General features: G+C 37.6%; 1 protein-coding gene across 5 annotated transcripts in view; it reads left to right on the top strand.

Annotated features, from left to right (window-relative positions):
• Positions 1-18,954, top strand: part of drp2 (dystrophin related protein 2) — a 291,935-nt gene that overhangs the window by 259,240 nt on the left and 13,741 nt on the right. For 4 of the 5 annotated variants that reach the window (XM_032554734.1, XM_032554735.1, XM_032554732.1 and 1 more), the window contains 6 exons: positions 391-548; positions 3,593-3,759; positions 4,935-5,046; positions 5,679-5,815; positions 8,813-8,878; positions 16,902-16,967. In XM_032554734.1, the coding sequence (XP_032410625.1) occupies positions 391-548; positions 3,593-3,759; positions 4,935-5,046; positions 5,679-5,815; positions 8,813-8,878; positions 16,902-16,967 (706 nt within the window). Of the gene's footprint in view, positions 1-390; positions 549-3,592; positions 3,760-4,934; positions 5,047-5,678; positions 5,820-8,812; positions 8,879-16,901; positions 16,968-18,954 lie in introns of those variants that run through there. The other variant, XM_032554736.1, reaches the window with a different exon arrangement.

The raw sequence follows: 18,954 nt of genomic DNA, 5'->3' as shown, positions 1-18,954 counted from the left end.
CGATACATGCAATGCTGCGATTGTGCAGCACACTCACGCGCCTGTCAAGATTCATCTCTTCAGCTACAGGCAGACTCCAAGCATAGAGAAAGGCTCGGTCAGAACTTGACAAGATGGCTTTTGTGCAGGTCTTTCATCTCTAAAATAACCAGGAACACCATTAGTAAAGTTTTATTCCTAGTTTAAAATAGATAAAAGCTACTTGACTTTGGAATAAATGCAGAATTTTAAAGTCAGCAAGTGTCCTCACGCAGAGGAAAGAAAAATACAGACACATGTGTGGTTAATGCTCTTAGCCACACATCGTATAATGATTGCTGCTGCATGTGCCGATGTGAAATTAGATTAGTTAGTGCATAATTGATGGATAACTGCGTGAACGTTTTGCAGACTTGTTCCGTCAGGTGTCCGGTCCTGGAGGCTTGACAGACCAGCGTCACCTCAGCCTGCTGCTGCATGAAGCCATCCAGATCCCCCGCCAGCTGGGCGAAGTCGCAGCTTTCGGCGGCAGCAACACGGAGCCAAGCGTCCGGAGCTGCTTCCGCATGGTGAGGACACGGCCGCGTTTCACGCCCAGGTCCATTAACAGATGTGCTTCGAGCTCTGGAGGTTGATTAAATAGATTTTTTTCTGACATTTTTTAAATTCTATATAGCAGTGTTGGAGGCTTAGGCTGCATCTTTAAAGGGGTAGTATGAGCTTTACATCATGTTTTCCCTCATCAAAAACACCTTCACTCCTTCATAAATGGTTGGGAAATTCTTTCATCTCCATGGCAACCGTTCAGCCTGGGTGGACCTAGCCCCGCCTTCAAGATGAAGCTCCTCCTCGGAGCTGCAGATTCCAGGATTCCAGGTTTCCAAGCTTCCAACTCCAACTCTCAGCTCCTTCAGACTAGCCAGCAGCAATTAGCAAACACCTGGTGGGACTGCGCATCAGCTGAGCTCATTACATGAGCTACTTTTCTGTTCAACGCTGGTAAAAACGTTGTTAATGAGTTAACAGAGGACCGATGTGATTACTTTTTTTTTTTTTGTACCCCTCCAGGGGGTCTTTTGTGGGCTCTAGTGTCCCTTATATGATAGTAGGCTGACAGGAAATGGGGAAGGAGAGGGGGGAAGACAGGCGGCAAATGTCGTCGGGTCCGGGAGTCGAACCCGCGACGGCCTCGTCGAGGACTCAAGGCCTCCAAATACGGGTCGCGCTAACCACTACGCCACCACGGCACGCCCGTGATTACTTTTTAAAGGTGTTATAAAAGAGACAGAAGCCCAATTTCAAGGTGTTAAATTACAAGTTAAGTCATATTTGTTATATAAAGCATTTTTATATCTACTGAACCTCACAGATTTACTTGACTGTGCTGTAAAATGCCTTGGAAAATACACAACACTGCCCCTTTAAAGCTCTATAAAAGCTTATCACCAGGTTACAGTTCAGATGTTTGGAAGGAATATCTCAATTACTTTTGCAAGAACTGTCTCTGAGCATCAGGACGAATTATCTGGAACGTAGAAGTCTGTAAGATGAATTGTCAAGAGAATGCCTCCAGCACGACAGCCTGCCAAAGCAGGAGATCAAAGTTGAAATGGTTGAACTTAATTTACGTCACCGGGTTTGTTTAAAAAACAATTAACAGATGAACTGTGGTGGAGAGGTCATGGTGTGGGCGCCTCTCTATATCAAAGCTTTCCAAAGTCGAAACTGTTTCAGAGCTGTTTTTAATGTAAAACAAGTAAAATAAAACATGTAATTTCTAAAAAAGGAAATACAAAAAAATTAAAATTAGACTGGCTGCTTTGGGAATTTACCTTTGTTTGTTTTCCACTCAAGAAAAAAAAAAATTATTATGCTTGTCCTTTAAATAATTCATGATGCTTTTATCATTACATTTAAGAAGTCACAGAAACAAGATATGTCTTTCCTATCAAGATTAATCCAAGAAGATTTAGCAGAAAATGTAAAGTATGAAGAAATAAAATGCTGGTTCTTCTAGTTGGAGAAGAACCAGAGGATCCTGGCTTCCAAGTCTTCTCTGTTTCCACTTTGCATATTCTCCACTGTATATGTGTGGATCCTTACTGGTTACTCCGGCTTCCACCCACAAACCAAAAACAGGACTTTTAGCTCAACTGGTTGCTCTAAATAACCATTAGGTATAAATGTGTACATGTGTGGTTGGATTTAAAGTGACAAGAGGCCCTAAAGCTTCTCATTCTGAAATAGGCAGAACTGAGCAGACGTAAATCTTATTATCTAAGAATGATTTTGTGTAAAAACTGTAATAGATGTTTGTTATAGCCCATATAGACTTATAATAACATGTTCAAGGAATCATCCAAGAAGGTGAGAAATAGATGGATTAAATTTAATCTGCTGCTGATTTAGGTCAACAAATGAAAACTGAAGGCAGCAGAAGATTATTAACCAATCAAAATCTCTCAGTTTCCAATAATATTGTCATGGTGCACAATATAATCCGGTCAGTAACGGCAATATCAGATGAAGCTCTTTGAACGTATTCTGTTTCTCCTTGTGTTTATATTTACTCTGAGATAAAATTAGAGTGACCCGTCTACCGGTTATTCAGGGACACTTGGTGGTTCTCGATACTATCCGTCTCCACTTCATGCTGATTGTTAAACTGAAATGACAGAAAGACACAGGAAATGGCAACAACAAAGCAGGTTGCATTAAATAGCTGCTAGAAAACAGTGTGAGCAGAACAAGGTCTCTGCAGAGGTTATTTGGAAAAAATCCAGGCAGGAAGTAAGAATAATTTATCTTCCAATAAATATTTCAGTGCTTTCACAGCATTCAAAGGTAAAGACCTGAAATAAATTAAACAAAATAATTTGGGAAATACAAAACCCAACACTATTTTTTATATATATGCCTGGTAGAAGAGGTTGTATTAATCAAGCTAAATTTCCCAGCGACAGTGAACATCCCATCTGTTTTGAGACGGAGTAGCGTGATCAGGTGAGCAGCTCCAGTTCCAGGTGTTTTGGTGTGGAAGAAGCTGCCATTCCACCTCCCACAGGGAGCCAAGCTGGGTACCCTGCTAACAGAGAGAAGCTCCTTCATCCCCGGAGACCCCACATCTCTGAGCACCTCTCCGCCTGTGATCAGTGCACACACTCACATACATGTATGTTACCCTGCTTGAGCAGTGGGGGCAGCCCCAGGGAAATCAACTTCCTTATGCATCTCTGATGCAGACTTAATGAGAATTTAGCACATCACGGATTTTGAGCACTTGGCGAGTTATTTCTTTATTAGGTTGGCTTTCTTTTTTCTTCTTTTTTTTTTTCAAACAAGCTTTCTTCAGGAGAGAGAGTACATGCAAACTCACAGTAACCTCTGTATAATTTATGTCTGTTATATTTTTAGCTTTGTAAATGCTTAAGCATATATGCTACATAAAAGATTTAATGCTGGGCGCTCTCTTCAATATTGGGACGTTTTAGCTGAAACTGCCTTTAAGCAGGAAAGAATTGTTGCTGTTTTTATTGCTTTAAGAACATGGCCTCTTGTTGGTCTATTTTTGGGTTGTTTACAGTCTCTTGTCTCTCTTACCTTTCCCTAACAGGCCCCTGGGAAGCCTGCCATTGAGGTGTCTCATTTCCTGGAATGGATGAGCCTCGAGCCCCAGTCGATGGTTTGGCTGCCCGTCCTGCACCGCGTAGCTGCTGCAGAGTCCACCAAGCATCAGGCCAAATGCTACGTCTGCAAACAATGCCCCATTAAGGGTTTCAGGTAGGCATGGCTGCTGGGCATTCAATTCAACCAAATTGATATTTACATGTAAAGGTATTGTTAGTGGATCAAATCATTAAAACAGATGATTTTAAAAAATGTTTTTAGAAGTGGGAAATTAGAGTTTTGCTTTATCAGGTAACAAAAAATCTGTGATATACAGATATCTGTCCTTGTTGCACCTTTTAACAGTGACAGAAATAAACTAATTTTGGGCCTTTGGAAAGCAATATTTTTTTTAAAAAAGGAGAGCTATTATGCAGAATTTATATTTTGCACATTTTGCACTTTTGTTTGGGTTTCAGCTGCTTCTAAAAACTGTCCAAGAGTTTAAAAAAATTTAATCCAGCTGGTTTTTTTATAAGTTAATGGTTTTTTGGTGTCTGGAAAAAGAGCCATTTCAAAAATCTCACACTGCCCCATTACCTAGCAACCCCTGCCGATCTTAGCCCATCGCTTAGCAATCCAAGTGGAGCTCCAGCATGTTTGGTCAGCTGATTTTACCACTGTATGTGCTGTACAATGACTGCTGGGAAAGACAAGTGTTTTATTGTTGACCTATCATTCAGAAACCAGTTGCTGCATTCTTGTTGGTTGTGCAGGAGGCTCTGCTTCTGCTTTTCAAAGATGTAAGTTTGGGTAATTGTTTGCAGCCGTTTTCATGTGTGACTATAAACGTTGAGTTGTAATAAACTGCTGGTCAGCAGCAGTTTATTAGGATTTAAATTGACAAAAGGCCCTAAAAGCATGATAGGTCACCTTTAACCGGTTGTTAGAAGGGACTTAAAATTAGAATTCTAAGAATAATAATTTACATATATTAAATAAACTAATAAATTTGATATTTTCTGTTGCTAGGTCATTGTGAAATGTGTGGATTTTTTGTGTTGTTGTAAGATATCTCTTTTGCTGTTTCTGCTGAAGCCATTACATTGATTTGAGAGATTTCATTAAGATTTGTCCTAAAATTAAGTTAAACCTATTAGTCATTTTAACAACACCAAAAACCCAGGGTTTTGTATAGGAAATCAAACATCTTTTGTGAGAGTGTGCAGAGAAATATAAGCCTCTACAGCATGGCTGAGATAAGAATACACACACACTCAGCCACTCTACCACTCCATTCAGTTCTCCTGCAAACATCGTTAAAGTCTCTGTTTTATTGATCTCGACAGGTATCGCAGTTTGAAGCAGTTCAATGTGGACATCTGCCAGACATGTTTTCTAACCGGCCGCACAAGCAAGGGCAAGAAGCTGCACTACCCCATCATGGAGTACTACACCCCAGTAAGACGAGCATTATGTACCGCTTTACCAGAATACAAATTCAAGCCTTTAGGGAGAGATGAAGCTCAACTTTACTCAAGAACAAAATACATACTCCTAACTGCCTATTTCTTCTGCCAAGCATGAATTAAGGATCTTATCAACTGTATCTATTTGTCCAACTCTATAGAATAAATGGAGAGAGAATCACTTAGTAGAGACATTTATTTTTGGCAAATTTTTGGTTCATTTAAAGGGATGTTTGGAGCACAAACATTCAGGAAAACCCATGAATAATCAATAGAGTGAGTGCAAATGTTATAAGATCAACTCAATTTCAAGATGTAAAACCAAGCAGTATTTTTATTTTCTGCAAAAATGTTTTTATATTGCAGGGTACGGTTCTTGCAGCAGGAAAGCATATAAAAATTACTCTGACAGATATGATGAAAAACTGAAGATTTTAAACAGAGCAATAATGTAGAGAAAGAAACATTAGTATTGGAAGAAAAAAAGGGGATACATTTTACATGAGGTGGTCTCTGGAGATGGAAACTCTAAAGCAGTGCAATTTGTCTTTCAATCATCCATGCCCTGTGCTTCAACCTCCACTTTTCACCCCCTCCTCCACTCGCTTCCCTGGACGGCGGCAGACAACCTCGGGAGAGAAGATGAGGGACTTCGCTAAGACTCTGAAGAACAAGTTCAGGTCAAAGCAGTACTTTACAAAGCACCCGCAGAGAGGTTACCTGCCTGTGCAGTCTGTACTGGAAGCTGAAAGCTCAGAGACGTGAGTCCCACAACACACATCCATCCCTTTGTCTCTTTTCTCAGATGTTCCGCTATGCAGACAGGCAGAACTGTATACAATTATTTACTTGAGACAAATGTGTTAGTATAACAATAAATCAAAGGGGATCTATTAAACAAAATTCACATTTTGCATGTTTTTATACTTCCATTTGTGTTTCTACTGCTTCTAAAAATAGCACAAGTGCTAAAAAACACCAAACTGTTTTGGCAATAAGTTAATGGTTATTTTGGTGTCTGGAAAACTCCAGAATGAAAAAGTCATATAAAGGGTTTTAAAAATTTGTAATCAAGTTCGCTTCTTTACATCGGAGAAGGAAATGCAGCAGGCTGCAAACTTTCCAGCTGAAGTTCAAGATTAAGCTGCTTCCTGGTTCTCTTTACCCTCTAACTCAGTCTTTCTCAAACTGTGGTCGTTAGACCACTGGTGGTCCGCTGGCGCCCCCTAGTGGTCCACGAGGTACTGCATATAAAAAACTGTTTATTTGCCGTGAGTCAAGTTAACTGTGCGACGCTACAGTTAGCTTACCAAAGGATTGTGTGTAAAAATAATGACGGACAAGTGACTTAAGACTGGGTCACTAAAAAGAAAACCTGAACGCGATATTATGGTGGACAGAGCTGCGCCCCACGCTGACTAACTGCATTTTAACTCCTAAAATAAAACTATTTACGTCAGGCTATCTACCTGCTGAAAGAAAGTGTTTTTTCCAATGCATCTCAAGTCTGTTTTTTTAATTATGCTTTTTAATTACAAATAACCCTAAAATATCATTAGTTCACAGAATGCTTGTAGTAGTACTTTTTTGATATCCATGTGTTTTCTAACTTGTAAAATAACTCAAAACGTCGCTAGTAGATGTGTTCATGGTTTTATTGTGGCCGGTCGCAACTACAAAACAGCGCCACCCTTCACATTAGATTAGGAGGAACAAAGACAATGAGTTAAGAGACTAATCTTTTTGTTTCACGTTGTATTCATTAAGATGTTGTGTTATTGCGGGGCTAATGTTAAGTGAGGTGGTTTGTGAGTGTTTGAGAAACATTAGTTTAACTTCTGCTTTATTGTGATATAAGGCTGCAAACATGGAAAAAAGCAACTTTGTTGCTTTAATGGATTTTACAATGGCTGACAATATTCATGCAAAACAGGTTATGAAATAAAAAGGTAGATGTCAGAAAACATCTGTGCATTAAAGCAAATAAATTATGTTGTCACTGTTTATACTTTGTTTATGCACAAACTGCTGTTGTTATAAAAAAACAGGACAATATTTAACATTTTGAGCTTTTTATTGGTTTATTTAAAGTGAGATTTGTGCAACAAGATTACATTTTTTTGTCTGTAAGTGTTTTTGCTACTGTGAGAAGTTTTTATTTTACATTTAAAAAGTTTACTGAGGATAAAAAATGTTTGATTAAGTTTCATAAATTGAAACAAAACTAAACAGTTACAATGAGTCAACTCTGAAATATCTGCTGCATCCTGAAGTGTATATATATATATATATATATTGCTTTGAAATTGAACTGATTTAAACATAAAAGATGTTTTTATTTTTATCTACTTTTATTTGTTGCTAATGTTTTCTGATAATCACCAAAATGGTTTAAAGTCACTTCTCTGTGTTCATGACATTAGCCTTGTGATCTCATTCTGATTCAGGCACATTTCTCATGAGCAAGTCTGCTGGAAAAGAAAAGCAGAACCGGAGTAGTGAGATAAAAATCCGTGAGCTCACCATGAAGCAGTAGCCTCAGGCTACAAGAGCACCCAGAATGATGTAGCATGAGTTCATGTTTCACCGGATTGTGTCATTGTTTTATAACCTCTAAAATTAAAGAAACATTACTCAGAACAGGTATAAGACTTTCTGAGGATCAAATAACATGGAGTAAAAGGAAGCAGCAGCTGATTAAGTCTAGGGTTGTGACAATGTACTTACATATAAGTATTGCACTGGTGGTGTTACAATGACCTTACAACCTGTCTAGCTTTAAAAATATCACATTACATTTGAAGAATCATTTGGAGTCGCAGCACAGCGCAGTCAGACTGACAGATCAAGTCCCACCAGGGGGTGCAAAGCAGAGAGCTGCGACTAAAAGGCGGGAGGTCCCAAACTAAAAATAACAAAATTAAACTTAGGTCCAAAACCGTTAAAAACATAATTCAGCGCCGTCATCCTCCAACTACTTCCTGTTGTCTTCTGGATGTTGCCGTCCAGGGGGAACATCCGGTTATTGATCATTTGACTTGTGTGATGCAAAAAGTGTTTCCGTTAAACTAATTTATTTTGGAAATGTCAAATTGTGCAGTTATATGGTCAATGCACTGTAAAAACACAAAATCTTACCAAGTAATTTTGGTCTAGTTTCTAGTGGAAATATCTTAATACACTTGAATTAAGACAAAAGTAACTTTTCAGCAAGAAATAAGAGCTTGTATTAAGTCAATAATTCCTTAATATTGTTGAAATGTTTCCAGTTACATTGGTAAACTGTTTTACCTTTAACAAGAATTTTGTCCCATGTTATAAGTGAAATAATCAGCAAATAGAACTAGAACTTTTTCATCAATATTAAGGAATTACTTGCTTAAAACAAGTAACTATCTTGCTGACAAGTTACTTATAAGATATTCCGTCTTATTTCAAATGAACTAAGATATTCATGTGAAATAATATCTTATTATTGCACTAGAAACTAGACCAAAAATACGTAAGATTTTGTATTTTTACAGTGTTGGAAACACAGCTAGTGACATTTCCAGTTTTCATCATGGCAGAAGAAAAACGTGAGCATTTCTAATCACAAACACTTAAATGTTACTTCTTACACCCAGAACTAAATGCCTGCAGTAACTTTCCATTTCCCTCCTGCTGTTTCTCGCATGATGGCCTCTTGTACTGTTTCATATTGAACTAAGGTGTTTTTTTTACTGAGGAATAATGACTTTGAATTTGCTTCTTTTCAGCCCTTGCTCCTCACCCAGGCTGCCCCATGCAGACACACACAGCAGGATTGAACACTACGCCAGCAGGTACGAGCCTTGCTCCGCTGTGCTGCTATATATATCAGCTCATTACTGTACAACATTCTCTCCTTCTCCTTCACTTCTCCTCTTCATATAATCCCCCTTTCCTCCTAATGCACCCTCTCTGTACTCCGTCCACCCTTTCTCCTCCCTCACTAATCTTTTAGTCTTTGCTGATTGCGGTATTGATTTAATTCCTTGCACTCCGGCCAGCTCGGCGGCTGCAGTCGCTCTTTCCCCTCACACACACGCTCACATTTGAACACAAGCGTAGCAGTTTGCGCTTCCCTGTGAGTGTCTGTGAAGGTTATCAGGGTTCAGCCTGCCCAGCGGCCTGTCACTTGCCGGGGCAGTGAGCCCATTGGTCACCTGGGAGCTGTCGGTGTAGATTAGAGTCTCGGTGACAGGTTATAAACAGGCCATAGTCCTGGACTCCCACACTGCTGGCAGAGCTGCACTGTGGGCATAGCTGGACACGTAGATCCCTCTCCAATGTGCCTGCGGTGCATGAATGGAAAGAGAGCGTTCCTGTTCTTGTATGTGTGCTATTGTGTAATACTTCCCTGAGGATCTACTCACTTTACATCCTGCCAAAACAAGAGCAACAGACAGCAATGAGAGCAGGCACTATTTTCATCTTTACCCCCTTGCATTCACCCTGTTTTCCCCTTCCAACTCTTCTTTGTTTGCCTTTGTCTTTGATCCCTTTCTTCTTTTGCCTCCTGCACATCTATTTTGCCTCTTGTTCTTTTTATTCTTATCCCATTCTCTGCTTTTTAGTGTATTTTCTGCCACATCCTCTATATCTCATTGGTTTTGTCATATTCAATATAATTTTGTTCAAACAGCCTGTGGGTTGTGTTGGTCACTGAAAAAACCTGAACTCACTGCAAAAACACACAATTTTACCAAGTAATATAATTGTAATAATGGCATAAAAATGCAAGAACATATTCTCCGTGATCAATAAATTTTAAATTCTAATGAACATTTAGACACTGGAATAGAGGAACAACAAATTAAATGAATTATGAAGTCTTTGTAAACAAAAATCATTGTGGTTCAAAGACGCTCCATTGCTCTGGTGTACTGGATGATTACAGCGACAGCTACACTTTTATTCACATGGGGGCAGAAAATGAGCGAAGACCGAACTCACTTGTTCATTAACATGATTCAAGTGGAGTCATTATCGGGATAGATAGTCTTTGATATGGTCTCTTACTTTTATTCTGACAGGACGCATTATTTTCTCCTGCTTCCTTGTTTCCTTTCCTTTTATGAGCGCATTGCAGTTTGAATTCACTCTCAGTCGTAACCTCCACTCACTGTTCACTTTGAACAGCAGTGGAAAACCAAGCTTAACTAAAATACTAAAATAACTAAAATAAAACTAAAATAAAAGTTATCATTGCTGGCAGGTTGGCGTGTTCAGAATTAATCCGTTGATGTGACCCATTAGGTAAGCACATGTTTGTCTGTGAGCGTGTCAAAGTGGAGAAATTTGCTGATATTTTGCTGTAATTTATTTAATATTTTTACTCTAAAGTAAAAAAGAATCTTCTAATGGAACTAAGTATCTTTTATTTTTTATCAATCTTCGAGAATTATTGACTTAAACCAAACTCTGATTTTGCTGAAAAGCAGAGGTGGGCAAAGTATCCAAAACTTGTAAGAGTAGCACAATTATAATACTATACTATACTATACTATACTATACTATACTATACTATACTATACTATACTATACTGTGCCATACTATACTATACTATACTGTGCCATACTATACTATACTATACTGTGCCATACTATACTATACTATACCATACCATACTATACTATACTATACTATACTGTGATATACTATACTACACAACACTATACTATACTGTGCCATACTATACTATACTATACCATACTATACTATACTATACTATACTATACTATACTATACTATACTATACTATACTACACAACACTATACTATACTTTACTATACTATACTTTACTGTACTGTACTATACTATACTGTGCCGTACTATACTATACTATACTACACAACACTATACTATACTATACTGTACTATACTATACTGTACTATACTATACTGTGCCATATTATACTATACTATACTACCCTATACCACACCATACTATATTATATATATTATACTATGCTATACAACACTACACTACACTATACTACACCATACTATACTACACTACACTGCACCATAGTATACTATGCTATACTATACTACAGTATACTATGCTATACTCTACTGTGCTGTAGAACAACGCGCAGAACAACGCGTAGAAGCGCCAGCTGTGTGATTGGTCCACTCTCCAGCTTTAAATGCATAAACTATAAAATTATCTTTTAGGAATACATTTGCTCCACCAGTGAAACGCTCAGAGCAACAGAGATACTTGCAATCCGGATTAAAATAAAAATAATTTAAAAAAAAATTATTAATAAAATTTCTTTGGGGATTATTAATTTTTCTAAAAACAAAAACAAGCAACTCTTGGCCTGGAGGGGGGCTGGTAAAGTATGGCGGGCCGCCAAGCTTATAAAACACTGGGGGAAATCCTGGAACACAAAAGGTCTTTATGAATTTGAACATGAAGGAAATATGTTTGAAAATGCATATTATATTGTATGATTTGGGGTATTTTTAGACACATGGCAGCCATATTGGATTTTGGTGTCAAAGTTGGTGAGAGCCATTTTATTTTCCAAGTCTGACTTCAGGGAAGATTTTCCATTTCAGACTTTGCAATTCCACTGTAGGAGTTCAACATTTTGAGACTATCAGCTGAAAAGAGGCCTACTTAAGCTGCAGCTTAAAAAAAATAATTTTTTCTCTTTGGCTTGACTTTTGCATCAAAAACCTAAAAATCTTCTCTGTACGGATGACTGCAAACCAATCCCACCACTGCTCTTCATCATAGGTAGGCGACTGAGAGGAAGTGTTATAAATATTTACATTACTTTTGCATTTTCTAAGGAAATTTATAGATGTCAGAGTAACTTAATAATTATTCCTTGGCTGACTCTTTAAATTCTTTCTTGTAGAATAACAAAAAATTTGAAAGATGTTTTTCACTTTCTTACTTCTGCCACCACCCCTACAGCACTATGAAGAAATAACCTTTTCAAAGTAGCAAAAAAGAAAATCTCCTCCTCTGTTAAAGTTGCAGAGGTTAAGTGTTGAAGAAAACTTGACTTTCCTCTGGTCATAAAATAAGTTTCTAGATAAGAAAACTTTGCTGTTCTCTTTCTGCATAAAATAATTCAATGTCTCCACCAAATTAATTTTTCCTTTTTCGTGCATCTGTAACTACTCCTTTTTTCAACTGTGCTAGTTACATTTAAATGTATTTTTTGAGGAAATGTGTAATTTTCCAAACTCCCTTGCCTTGAGCCAGACTTTCTAAGGCATGAAGCCGCAGAAGTCCACCTTCCTCAAAGATGTTTTACATTAAATATTGCCAAATTTATTCCTGCCATTTTATAAATCCTTCATTCATCTCAAACACCATATTTGTATTTGAAGTTTGAGGTTACAAATGTGACATTTGTACACTTCAAACACCGACATGGCCTCCTTTCTCTTTTCTGATTTTTATGTCTGTATCTCTCGGCGCGCTCTTCCCTATTCATTGATGCCGAACTTCATTCCTTTCATCATCACCGCTGCTGTGACATCTCACAGAGGATAGATGAGAAGGAGATAATAAAGAAGCCTCTTGAAGCTCAGGCAGGATTTCTCTTCTCCAGCCCTCGCTCTCTCTCATTTCTCATTTCCTTTCACATCCAATATTATGTAGAAAAAGCTAAACACCAGCTTGTGCACACCAGAGAACACACACACTACTGTGTGCTATTACGTTCTGCCCTTTTCTTTCTCATTTACTCTTGTCCCTGACTCAGTCTTGAGGTTTTAGGACCCCTTCTGATGAATAGTGTTGCGGATTGAATTACGAGCAGTAAGGTTCACCGTGCCAGGACTCCTGTACCACGACACGGATAAATCCAACATTTTTCAGAGCTGCAGTTGCGTTGGAAAATGAAAAGAAATAGGATGTAGCTTGGACACTGCAGACAGCCTCTAAATCACTACCCGGTGCTGCTTTCACTCCTCACTGCTTCAGCTGACAGCGCTGCAGAACATGATGCAGTCTGGAGCGAATCTCTCTGCTGGAGGAAAGCTGCTGCAAACATTTAGGTCTGCTGGCATGCAGTCTGTGTGCTGGTCATACATTTTCATCAAGCTTCGAAAACACAAATTTCGGTCTAATTTCAAGTGGAAGCATTTCAGTAAACTTGAAATAAGACAAAACTGACTTGCAAGTAACTTTTCAGCAAGAAATAGGAGCTTGTTTTGAACAATGTGATGGCAAATTGTTTCACTTATAACATTGGAAAATTGTTATACGTGAAATAATCTACTGTGGATCCAGTACTTTTTAAAATCTACATTCAGCAATTATTGACTTAAATCCCATTGAAAGGTTACTTGTTAGTCAGTTTTGTCTTACTTCAAATAAGTGTACCAACATATTTTCACTAGGAACTAAGCCAAAAATATTTTGTAAATTACATATTTTTTCCCGTTTGCAGTGTTTGCATTCCCTTTCAATTCATTCTCAAATACACCTCGGTCTATTTTGTATGCAGTCACAGTGACAACAAATGTTAATTTAAAATTATACGTAGACCTTTAAAGATCCTAAGTGAAAACATGTTTACATTCTTTACACTTTTGTGCAGAAAACTGGTTGAAAATCGGTCTTTTAACAGCGTTTTTGTTTTTGTAATATCTTTCAGTGGAGATGGAATTGCTCATGAAAAAATCTCTTTATTAAACATACAGACTAACAGACACAACCAAAACTATCATGTGATAGTTTGGTTGTGTTACCATGTGAAAATAATTCAAAACTAGTCCAAATAGGTTTTAGTTCTTTCTTTACTTATTTTGTATGTTTAAGTTGGTTCCACTGGCAGATTATTTCACTTATAACACTGGAAAATGTCTTAAATGAAATAATCTGCCATTGGAACTAGTACTTTTTCAACAATATGAAGTGATTATTAGAAATTACACCAGAAATACTTGGTAAATCTTGTGTTTTGGCAGTGCAATGAGTTGCTACTCCCAGTTGATAAATCACAATATTTAAAGAACAAACCAATATTTTTTTTAACTACTTCCTTCATAAGAACCCTAAGAACATAATGTTCATAAGAACATCATGTTCTTAGGGTGTTTCAAGATTTATATTTTCAGCTGGTGTGGTTCACTTTCACACTGCTCTGTGTCAAATGATCCAAACTAATTGAAAAACCTGTTCCCCTCCTCGCCTGTGGTGGTGCTGCACCAAGAACTGCTGAAGGAAACAACACAAAAACCTCAGAAGAAGCCATAAATGCAACTTCCTTCTTCACAAAATGTAAACAAAAATGGAGTGCCGTCAGATTTGACCAGTTGTAGGATTTATCTTTTGTCTTTGGTAAAAGACCACAAGTTATTTCTCCCTCTAGTGCTTTTGTTTGGCTGCATTTACCCAGAATTCCCTGCTTTCCGAGCGTTCTCTGATCTGCTTGGTGTTCACGTATGCATTTGAACCGTCCCAGTTTACTTTAAACAAACCAAGGCTGAGGTTTTTAGGCGGATGACGCTCCAACTTGCTTTGGATTCATGCCTCCCCCAATGAGCCACACTTTCTAGCTGACTATAATTGGATTAAAATGAACTAAATTGGACCCTTGGTGTAGCTGTTAATGGTTAAAGAGTCAAGACTTCAAAAACCAAGAAACAAATTTATTAAACAGCTGCATACTGTGTAGCGTTTGCCTGGATATTAAAATGTTAACTCATCATGACAGGCCAGAGACTGTCCTACAGCAACAGTCTTCAGTCAGAAGCCTCTTCAGATTCAATGTAAGACTGACTGGTACTGGAGATCCTTCCTGCTCACCGCGTCACCAACCAATGAATGAATCAGACCTTTTAACATCAGTCTGTTTTGAGAGCAAAGGGTGAGAAGCAGAGACTGAAGGAGTATCTGATAAAAATAGTTGGTCCCTGTAGATATATTTAATATTTAATCATTCAATAAAAACCATAAACATTACGGTTTATGTAAAACACGTTGTAAAAATGAAGCAATCTGTAGTTACGCAATATGACTCTTCACAAAATTGATCCATTAGCAATAAAATTCAAGGTCTTAAAAACTGAAACTACATGAGAGCAGCTTATCTCTGTGATTATAAGTTCAAGCAGAAACTTTGGCAGGATAATACACTTTTAGCAGGAATATTTGTAGCATAGATGCATCCACAAATAGTATGGAAATGATCATTCATATATTTATTTAAAACAAATCTCTTTTAATGTCAATTTACAAAAGGTTTTGAAGAAAAATATGGTTTTGCTTGTTCACCTGTGGTTTTCTTCCATTCAAAGGTTAATAAATGGGTTGTTTTATTCTCACCACCTCCCTGGATTTGCTGTTATCAAGTAAACAGTTTACAGCTTGTGAAGCACGGCTGTCCACTGAAAGTCAAATCAGTCCTTCGTTCTGAAACACCCCCAAACCGCTCACTCTGCCTCCTCACAGGCTTACATTTCAGAAGAGCTTATTTCTAAAAAGGCTTTTTATTGCCTGCAGGCTGCCAGACAGTCACAGTACAGTTTTATCCTCTGTCCTTGTGGACATTTTTATAGCTCTTTCTCTAAGGCGAAAAAAGTGTTTTTGCCATTCTGCAATCTTGTGAGCCAGATGTTTCTAAACAGTTTATTGCTAGTTGGATGCAATTATTCAAAATCTGAGAACATGTTGCTGCAACAACAAGTTCTGGTGCAAGAGCCTTCAAACACTTCTAAAGGTGTTACACATCCAAGCTGCCAGCCTTTCTAGTAGCCGTGTAAACAAAATGTATGAATTCAAGCCCGTAGTTTTTAATTAAATGTTTGGTAAAGTCAATAAAAATTATAAATAAAATATAATTTGATGTTCATGTTTAGTAACATTTCAGTTCGGCAAACATCTTAGTTTCTCAAATGGTCCTATTTGAATGTTTGGCTGAATGTTGCATTGGCACAAAAACTTGTACGTGTGTAAATAAACACCTGAATAAATCTGCAGCTTTCATGTCTTTCTGCTTTAGATCAGTTCTACCTACTGCCTGCTCTGTGCAGAAATACAAAATTCAATTAATTATTTCTGTTCTGGAAATAGAAATAATTGTCAATGAAACAATTCAATTTAAAGTTAATTTTAGCTCTATGTATGCTACGAGAGCTTCCTAATGCCCTCTTGAAATATTTCCAGATTTAAACAACCAGCATCACTGAATCCTCAGAATTCTTCAGTTTTTTAAAATAAAATTCTGAGAAAAAAATCTAAATTGTTTTTTTCAGCGGTCCTAATCCTCGTCCATTGTTTTGTGATATTTTGATATGAATGTTAAGCTCTGGAAAAAATTATGAGACCATTGAAAAACCATCAGTTTCTCTGATTTTACTCTTTATAGGTAAATGTTTGAGTAAAATGAACATTGTTCTTTTATTCCATGAACTACTGACAACAGGCCTCTGAAATTCAAAGAAAAATTTATTTATTAGAAGAAAATGAGAAATGGTCAAAATAATGAGAAAGATGCAGTGATTTCAGAGCTCAAATAAGGCAAAGGAAACAAGTTCATATTCATTTAGGAACAACAATACTAATGTTTTAACTCAGGAAGAGTTCAGAAATCAGTATTTGGTGAATAACCAGGAGGTTTTCAATGGGGTTCAGTGCAGTGAACTCTTGATGTTTTCCAGAGCTGTAGTAATTTTGCTATCATATTTTTTGCAGGTTGACTTTTTGATTTATTGACTTTTGGCTGTTTTTCCAGAAAACATTTCTGTTTAATGGGATGTTCACTAGAGACAACGCCTGATTGATTGATTGTGACTTTATTTATTTATTCATTTATTCATTGACTGACTGACTTGGGTTTGTTTACAGATTGGCAGAAATGGAAAACCAGAATTGCTCATTCTTCACGGATAGCCTGTCTCCAGACGAGAGCCTGTGAGTATGTGGCCAGACAACAAACGCCCTGATTACAGTCGCTGCTTTATGTGTGTGTTGTGTGTGTGTGTGCGCGCCCTTTGGCCCTCAAGACATCAGCCATTTCTGTTATGTTTGTGCTCCAGCTTGAACATGGATGTTTGTCTGTTACTGGACGATATAAGTAATCGTCCACATAATGGGACTGACCCACATGGAGTGTCGTGCTCCTCCATCATGCGACTCGCCTGCTGCGGTTCGAGTCTCTGGGTTTGTGTAGATAGCGGAGAGAGCCTGTTTGTGTTTGTAGGACTTGGCTGAGAGTGAGTAGCAGTAAGTGGAAGAAGTGTTATTTTGATGTGAATGATGCAGTCACTTCTCATTGTGGAAAACTGAGAGTGGAGAAAGAGGTTTCGAGTTGTTGGGAGCCATCCTTTGAGTCAGTGTCTCATTGTTTGTTGACATTGGTGTGAGCTGTCAAACGTTTGCTCCTCTGAGATTGTTTTTCTCTTTCAATGCACTTTAAAGTCGTCGCAGCTCTGTACAAAGTGTTGTATGGTCTTTGGGACTCCAGGTGCATCTCTCAGTGTGTGCATTGTGAAATGTGCTTATTATTTCTCTTCAGATGAATGTTATGTCTGTCTGCCTGTGAGAGAAGGCGGTGATTGACACCACATAAAGAGCAATTTTTTATTTTGTCTAAAACAAAACTTGTTAAAACAAGTTTTACCTCTGACGTCAGTGCTTCTCAAGCCTTTGTTCATACACGCATGCATCTTAAGAACTCCTGCATTTTCATGTAACTCTACAAGTATGTGCATCTATAATTGAGCTCCTGAGCATGTTTGGTATGCATGACAAGCCGCTCGGTTCCAGTAGCAGCATTGCTTTCTGCTCTTGTGGTCTTGTATTTGGGGTTGATTCTGCAGACCTGTCACTCTGTCTGTCAGTGCAGCTTTTTTTGCTGCATGGCTCCGAACGTGCTGCTGTGCTATCTGCGTCTCCAGCTGGTGTTTTGGCTGCTATCATGCTGTTTTCTGTCCTGACTCCTGCTGTCTCTGTCCACAGCTTTCACCACTCCCTCATCTTCCTACATTGCTCTGCATTCACTGTACTTACTGGCAGGAAACAGAGGTGAAACACGGTTATAACCTCGAAAACGTCTTCATTCCCCTTGACGTTTTTCACATTTTTGTCGCGTGAAAATGATAAATCTCAGTGTAATTTATCACAATTTTATTAGATAGACCAACATTAGGTACTTCAATTAGAGTCTCAGCGGTTTTCCAGAGAACATTAAGGAGCAAACAGCATCATGAAAACCAATGAACAGCCGGGGAGAAAATTTAGCATCCATTAGGGTCAATAACAGAGTTGGTCAAGTTACTTGGAAATAGTGATTAGTTTCTAATTAAAAATTACTTCCCCAAGAAATGATCTACTTACTTACTGATTAGTCTTTTTCAAAAGTAATTGGTTACTAAGTCATTTTTTACTTTTCACCAAAAAATGTAAAACCTCCCAAATGAGATTTTTTCTGCTTATTTTCTCATACATAAAATGTAATCAAACTAAATTGTTCCTTTTTAGAACTTGTTTTGCTTTTTTTAACTTTATACTCATTGCATCACCAAAAATATGACAAAATGCAACAACAGTCTCTGAAGAATTTAACTGAATATTTAAAACCTTTTCTCTGCACATTTCTCTATATTCTAAGAAAAGCAAGTCTCTCTTCTGCTAAACTTTATATAAAATAAAATTATTTTTGTGTTTACACCCCTTCATTTATTGGAATAAAGGTAAAATACAGTGCAAAAATAAAAAACACACTTTGACAAAAAGTAATTTTGGTCTAGTTTTTAGTGCATATATCTTGCAATAAAAAAACTATTTTACAAGTAACTTTTTAATAAGATATACAAGCTTGTTTTAAGTCAGTAATTCCTTAATATTGATGAAAAGGTTATTTAATTGGCAAATTATTTCACTTATATTTTTCCCATGT

This window comes from Xiphophorus hellerii, chromosome 23, assembly GCF_003331165.1.
Source record: "Xiphophorus hellerii strain 12219 chromosome 23, Xiphophorus_hellerii-4.1, whole genome shotgun sequence".
Classification (NCBI taxonomy): domain Eukaryota; kingdom Metazoa; phylum Chordata; class Actinopteri; order Cyprinodontiformes; family Poeciliidae; genus Xiphophorus; species Xiphophorus hellerii.
The sequence above is the reverse complement of the archived record's forward strand: the minus strand, read 5'-3'. Positions and strand labels throughout refer to the sequence as shown.